Source organism: Micromesistius poutassou, assembly GCF_964030765.1.
Source record: "Micromesistius poutassou genome assembly, chromosome: 22".
In the NCBI taxonomy this organism is placed as follows: domain Eukaryota; kingdom Metazoa; phylum Chordata; class Actinopteri; order Gadiformes; family Gadidae; genus Micromesistius; species Micromesistius poutassou.
In genome coordinates, this window is record NC_140292.1 from 13,424,694 (window position 1) to 13,432,366 (window position 7,673).

Genomic DNA, 7,673 nt, shown 5'->3' on the forward strand with positions numbered 1-7,673 from the left:
ACATGAAAAGATATCAGGGCAATGTCATGCCTTTCAACAATACAAAACAATGCACACGCTTGCTCTCACTGCACTTCCCAAGTCCTTTGCGCTATTAAGCTCGGGATAGTTGTTCAAAATGTTCTTGCTACATGTCTTACAGTTTTCAGATACGAGGATTAGGTGAACTACTCCTCAACAGGAAAGAGCCGTTACTCAGTGACGGCCGGTGACAACGCTTGAAGGGAAGTCTGTCTGACAGGTTGAAGAGAAGAGCCCCATCCCGTCTGATCTGTGGCTACTTGGCCTCTTCTGGTATTCATTTCAACCTTGCTCCATTCCACACTCTCCTTCCGCTCTCCCTCTGTCCTCTCTCTTTTGACGGTTCTTGAGCCGTTCATATTCATAACCCCTCAGGAGGTTAAGGCGGGAAGCTAGAGAGATAGCGGCAAGCTAGTTAGCGAGGAGCCACTAGCTAGCTAACAGTAAACTAGCTGGATGTCTGACTGGGTCAGATGATGAATTATTGGAGGTGGTTGTCTAAAAAGTGCAACTACTTATCACCCAAATTACATTATACAGTCTTTTGCCCACAGGTTGTAAAACATTAGGAGTGATTTACACTGGTCTGAGACAGCATGGAAAATGTAGAGAATCAAAGACCCACTGATTTTCCTATTTTAGGCCGCCTTTAATAGTTCTTGTCAGCTGTAATTTTTAAGTAGGCCTACTTTAACCAATTCGTTGTATAATTAGGTTAACAAAATTAGCTCATTGCTTGCTCAGTCACCAGGCAGTAATTTAATAAAGTTATTAACCTTCCAGATGAATAGAACCATTATGCGTTGCAGGCCATCCATCTCTATCATATTTCTAGTCCCGAAAAAGAATAAAGAAATCTTTTGCATCTGCTGTGTTCTCTAAACATTGATGGATAGCTCTGAACAAGGCTGGGCATGAATATGTATTCATGCCTAGTATGAATAGATAGGGATATTGCACATATTGCACATGCAAGTACATTATCCTTTTTCAACAATTGACGTGACAGTTGGTTAAAAATGTAAATTATATTTTAAGTTAGTATTCCAATCCTGATGCCTTTACATAAACAATATAATTTAAATATCCAAACATTAATTTACATGATAAACTGGTGATTACAATACTTACAAAGACTCTCAGGCTTCACATTTATGTGCTGTTATTTGTTTAACAATGTTGTACTAGAAACAGTACTGTGGCCATTAAGAGGACACTGATGATGCAAGGCTCCGCCCCCATGTAAATCGGAGGGGCCGCCTCCTATTGGCCGAGCGCTGCCTCACTCTGAAGTGTTCCAGCGGGGACCTCAGTCCCGCAGTGAGCTCGTGAAGTGAAGGTAGACTCCGCGCGGCGGGCGAAGCAGTGGGATCCGTTCTTTCTCCCGGTCACTCGGATTCAGCAAAGTGGACAGTGGTCGGATTCAACGTCGTATATAATGGGATTTGTTCTCTTTTTTTGTGCTCGTTTCTGATTAGCAGTTCCTGAAGAAGCCGTTAGATGAGACCTTAACCTGGGATTACAAGTGGATTGTGCGTCTTGAGGAATGAGGAGATGCTTTGACCACAGCAGCGCACCAGGAGGAACTACCCGGCGCGTCGGACGCCTACCGCGCCACGGGAAAAAGATGGTTTGGTGTTTCTGCGGAGGTCAACACCATATTACTATAAGGGGCGCTCAACTTTAGATTTTATTCCGAAACTATAGATGGCGAATCTCCAAAAAGCTGTTTGCCATCTCCAATAAACGATGTGTGTATAGTGTCCGTTGGACACCAATAGGCCCACGCCACCAGACCGAACCCTTAGTTGATCCATAAAGAAAAGGTTTGGGTGCCGCCAGACCTGCTCGTTGACACCTCGGACCCAACTCCTCTAGAACAGAGCCTGCTCCTCTAGAACAGAGCCTGCTCCTCTAGAACAGATCCTGCTCCTCTAGAACAGAGCCTGCTCCTCCAGAACAGAGCCTGCTCCTCTAGAACAGAGCCTGCTCCTCTAGAACAGAGCCTGCTCCTCCAGAACAGAGCCTGCTCCTCAAGATGTTGACGGCTCACTCCGGACACTTCCTCCACCCCGACTACCTGCAGCCGCTCACCTCGGCGCCCGTCAGCATCGAGGTAAGGTATCACCAAATGGGGAATACAACGGAGAACTATCCGCAATGGAGCTGTAGTTTCACAGCATTTTAGCACTGTATAACGTACATTTGCTTAAGGTTGTATTTATACAACCTAAGGAATATATATATATATATATTCCTTAGGTTCTATATAAAGTTGTATATTTATACAACCTAAGGAATTTAAGATATGTTTAAGATGCATTTAAAGCGAAAACATTTTAGCTGGAGGACAGAAAATAGCTACAAGGACATATTGTTGGTTTTATAAGCGCTTATTGATTTTATTTAGGTTGTGTATTGTGTTGTCCTTTTACAAAAATTACAAAAAGACGATAAAATGAAATACAGGCCTATTTATATTTTAGATTATATATATATATATATATTTTATTTTTATTTATTTTTATTTATTTATTTGTAAATAATAATAATAATAACAGCCATGTATATATACAAGTCCCTTATACACAATGTAGTCCTTAAAGCCCTCCTCCTCTGAGGCCGACCTGGTGGGCTGCTGCTCTGAACCCGCCCCTCTCTTCCAGCTGGACGCCAAGAAGAGCCCCCTGGCCCTGCTGGCCCAGACCTGCTCCCAGATCGGGAAGTCGGACCCCCCGCCTGCGTCCAAGGCCGGCGCCGTGTCCTCCAGCGGCCCGGGGGACAAGGACCCCCCCGGCCGCCCGCCGCCGCCGCCGCCGCCGCCCTCCTCAGCCCCGCGGCACGGCGAGTCGGGCTTCAAGCCCTACCACAAGGTGGGCGGGGACGGGCGCCGGGACGGGCCCCCCGCCCGGGCCCTCGCCCCGGGGGCCGCCGGGGACAACAAGGCCCCGTTCAGGGGCAGCAGCGTCCACGGCGGTAACCAGCAGGCGTTCCCCGCCCACCCGCCCGTCTCCCCCACCTCCGCGCCCCCCGGACACACGCAGCAGCAGCAGCAGCAGCACCCACCGCCCCCGCCCCCGCTGCTCAAACACAACCCCCCTCCCCCTCCCGCCGCCGCCGCCGTCGTCGGACCCCCGCCGGCCGCTGACGGAGACGCCGGTCTGGAGCGGGCCAGTCCCGGCGGTGGCGCTGCCGCCGCCGCCGCCGGCGCCCCCCCCCACGGCAAGAAGGACGGCGAGGACGGCAAGCTGCTGCGCTTGAGCAGCCCCCACCTGGCCAACTCCAGCCACGCCCGCGCCAGCGCCAACTCCAGCAACGGCAGCTCCGACGGCGGCTCCCACCAGCAGGAAGGGAGCAAGTGCGACCCTCAGGCCGCGCAGGGCGGCCTCGCCCAGGGTCACATCGCCCCCGTCTCCCCCTACAAGACGGGCCACTCCCTGTTCCCCCTGCCGTCCGGCGCCATGGCCTACCACGGCTCCGGCGTGGGGGCCTACCCGGGCGTGTACCCGTCCCAGTTCGTCCAGAGCTTGGACCAGTCCAAGGCCAACAAGCACCCCGGCGTCTCCAGCCCGCTGAGCGGGGCCTCCCCGCCGTCGCTGATGCAGGGCCTGTGTCGGGACCCGTACTGCCTGAGCTACCCCAACGCGCCCCACCTCGGCGGGGGGAACCCCTGCATCCACCCGGACCCTTCCTCCGGCCTCAAGTCCCCCGGGTACCCTCTGGTCTACCCGTCCCACCCGCTGCACTCGCTCCACTCCAGCGGCCTGTCGTCCGGCGCCTCCCCCTCCTACTCCCACCCCCTGTACTCGTACGGCTTCATGCTCCCCAACGACCACCTGCCTCACGCCTGCAACTGGGTCTCCGCCGGGGGCCCGTGCGACAAGCGCTTCCCCACCTCGGACGAGCTGCTGGCTCACCTCCGCTCGCACACGGCGCTCCACGGGGCCATGGACCCTAAGCTGATGTCGGCCATCTCCTCGTCCGGGCAGACGCCGTGCCACATGCACCCCTCGTACCAGAGCAGCGTGGCCTCCATGCCCAGCTCCTACTCCCTGCGGCCGCCTCCCAGTCTGGGCATGGCGCGCTACCACCCCTACAGTAAGGTCCATCACCTGGCCCCCGGCCAGACCTCCATGGCCCTGCCCTCCATGCCCAGCCCGGGGCCCTACTACCCTACGTACGCTCTCTACAGCCAGAGGCTGGGCTGTGGCTCCGCACTGGGCTACCCCTGAGACGCGCAGCGGACAGGCAGCGGACCGGCCCTCTGCCGGGGTCGCTGGCCGCCCGGACTGCCTTTGAGTACTTTTCGTGTTGGTAAGCCACTGGACTTCAAACTCAGCAGGTTGAAAGATGAGTTTCATTGCTTTGGGATCTCCTTCGGTTGTTATTCGTACGTGTGGTGGATTCTCAGGAGTGGGGGCCGGCGGAGAGGCACGGTGCCTGGATACCGCTTCTAGAGTAAACGGGGAGGCTCGTTTTTTTATTTCCTGCAAGTCCAGGATTCATGAAATCAACCAAATGTTTTTAATGAAGAAATCAAGATTCAAGATTCCACGTCACGGCAGCCCTCAGCAGCCGTGGGATTGGCTGAAGCCGGGCAGCGATGGTTCTCCAGGGCCCGGCAGTGACCCGGGGAGATGCATGCAGGCCTCGTCTTGCAGAGTCCACGTGTTCATTGGTTGGTTTCATCTATTTAGTGTTCATATAATTTTTCTGCTGAGAAATTGTATTTATTATGATTTGCGCACTTTTGTGTTGAGTTCATCACTACGTTCTCAGTTTATGATTCTATAAACGGTCAAAAGCTGCACATGGCGGGGCAGAATTATCCCTCTGGACTCTTCTGTTTGTCATTTTTTATCTGTATAGCAAATTATTAAATAATTAAATAAGTAAATGATATTTTTTTGTATAGTATTTGAGATAAAACCTTTTGCGGTGTTATCCAGTGAAAGGGGAGGTCATATTTTGTTAAATAAATTGCACTTAAAGAGGTGAACCTTCATGTCTTTGTTTCTGTTTAATTGTATTTCATTAACCTTAGTCAAGGTTGGCACAAGAATGAATGTTACTAGCTTTTTGGTCTGTAGACATTTCAACTTTCATGAAGTGTCCTCAGCGCTTCATGTTGCGTAATCCAAAGTTTAGCTGTTAAATACATAGATTTGCCTGGCTTATCCTGACCTTACATCAATTTAAAAACAGTGCAGGCATTTTGGTTTGAGGCAAACTTCACGAGGGAACCTTAGGAAATGTCTTCATTAAATGCACGGCTTTATACTACTGGGCCCCACCTCAGAGATACAAGGTCCATCTTTTGGAGGTTGGAAACTATTTATTATCGTTCCCAACATACAATTTGTTACTGGTTGTAATACCACATGAGACATGTTGGACTAAAGCCGTTTTCCTGCTAAAATGTTGTTTTTGATGACGTTAAACGTAGGAAGGAAATATCCACCCTAAAATAATGGACGAGGTTTTGCTATTTAAAGAGTAATTGTCGCATTGGGACACGCACATGTTGTTTGCAAATTCAGCTTTATTTCGATATAAAAATGCCCTCATTGCAGGTTATGAGAAACAAGGCGGTTAAATATAAGTTAAAACAAACTAAATAAGCTGAAACCAAATTTTTGAAGGTAACAAATAGTAGTGCGTGCTATTGTGCTGTGAGAACACATACACACTCATGATATATTCTCTGCCTCAAGATGTGACAAGCTATAGATCAACACATGTTGACAAAGAAATACACTCCCATTACGCTGCAACATGTAATCATGTCTGAAGTGGTTTCATAATTCAGAAACAAGCCCCCTATAAACATCAACTTTGTGGTGAGCAGCAAAGCGAGGAGAGACAAATTAAACCCCCGCCTAACCCTAACCCCTAACGACCCTAACCCTAACCCCTAACGACCCCAGCCCCTAACGACCCTAACCCCTAACGACCCCAGCCCCTAACGACCCCAGCCCCTAACGACCCTAACCCCAGCCCCTAACGACCCCAGCCCCTAACGACCCTAACCCCAGCCCCTAAAGACCCCAGCCCCTAACGACCCCAGCCCCTAACGACCCCAGCCCCTAACGACCTTAACCCCAGCCCCTAACGACCCTAACCCCAGCCCCTAACGACCCTAACCCCAGCCCCTAACGACCCCAGCCCCTAACGACCCCAGCCCCTAACGACCCCAGCCCCTAACGACCCCAGCCCCTAACGACCCCAGCCCCTAACGACCCAAACCCCAGCCCCTAACGACCCCAGCCCCTAACGACCCCAGCCCCTAACGACCCCAGCCCCTAACGACCCTAACCCCAGCCCCTAACGACCCCAGCCCCTAACGACCCATAACGACCCTAACCCCAGCCCCTAACGACCCCAGCCCCTAACGACCCATAACGACCCTAACCCCAGCCCCTAACGACCTGAGAGCCGTGAGCGCCATGCCCTGTTGTGACGTCACTTCAGCGGGGCCCGGCCGCCTCGCCTCGGGGCTCGCGCTCTGCCCCAGCCCATGGGCACGCTGCTGTCCGTGACGACCGCTCCGGTTACAGGGACGCTGCTACGAGACACACCGTGCTAGTGGTGAAAACGCTGTTTCCACGCAACGTGACACTAACCCGACACCGACACGTATTGATAACGCGGGCTGGCCCGTCGCCCGGCAGACTCACTCGCGGCGCTCAGCGGCGGGGTCGCCAGTTCGCGGATCGGCCGGTAACGCGATCACCGGTCGTAGGCTGGCGAGACGTGTTGTGACGCAGGGAGGAGGGGACGACGGCCGCAGGGCTCACGTTCGACCCGGGGATGGTACTCATGGGTGTTACGGGAACAGTGGGGCTTACAGGACCAACAAGGTGAACCCTCGTTGGTTTGCTGTTGTAACGTTACTAGAACTATATGTATTATAGGGTTTATAGTATATACTATATAGTATTCATTCAATCTAGCTGTTCTTGCATACCTTTTTTGGGTTCATGGCCCTTATTTCCATATATGTGAGGATGAACTATTAATTTGTGACCTGTCGCTTAAACCCGTTTCCGTATCCAATCAAGACACTGAATTATTATGGTATTAATTATTGGTAGTAACAATTATGGCAGTTTGTTTAGTTACGTTATGATGAAGATTACATTTGCGAATTATGTTTTCTTTAAAAAAAAAAAAGTTTTAATATCTTACACATTTACGTCAACGCATTTCCTGCATTGTCCTCCAGCCACTTATGTTTGAATGCAACCACATTTCAGCATGTTTCAATATGGGGGGGGGGGTTGTCTGTCCCCCATATACATTATAATTATGGCCGTGCTACTGATTATATTTTATATCTCAGCTAAAGATGTGGATTGCATATAGGTCATGGTTTGTTGGTGTAGAGCCAACAAGTTTTATAACTTCTCATCAGCTTGTCACCAGTCGTATATCACAGTATATTATTATATATAATCATTTCCATGCTATTTCCCTACAGATAAATCAAACATTCCCACTGGGAGTTGCTGCTCTCTCTTCAAGAGGCTTCTGGGGTTTGTTTTGTGAGTTATTTCCAAGCAGACAGATGAACTGTGTGTCTCGTGTGCGTTTCTAAAACAGTTTCCCTGAAAGAGTCTCTTTTTTCCTCCAGAGTCTCATTCCTTCAAACT

At 50.9% G+C, this 7,673-nt stretch overlaps 1 protein-coding gene across 1 annotated transcript; it reads left to right on the forward strand.

The window, feature by feature from the left end:
* Positions 1-2,059: 2,059 nt before the first annotated feature.
* On the forward strand, positions 2,060-4,253 carry znf703 (zinc finger protein 703; the record flags this gene model as incomplete). Its single annotated transcript, XM_084486827.1, has 3 exons — positions 2,060-2,137; positions 2,688-3,079; positions 3,197-4,253. The coding sequence occupies 3 exons, from the start codon at positions 2,060-2,062 to the stop codon at positions 4,251-4,253; spliced, it is 1,527 nt and encodes a 508-aa protein (XP_084342953.1).
* Positions 4,254-7,673: the final 3,420 nt, after the last annotated feature.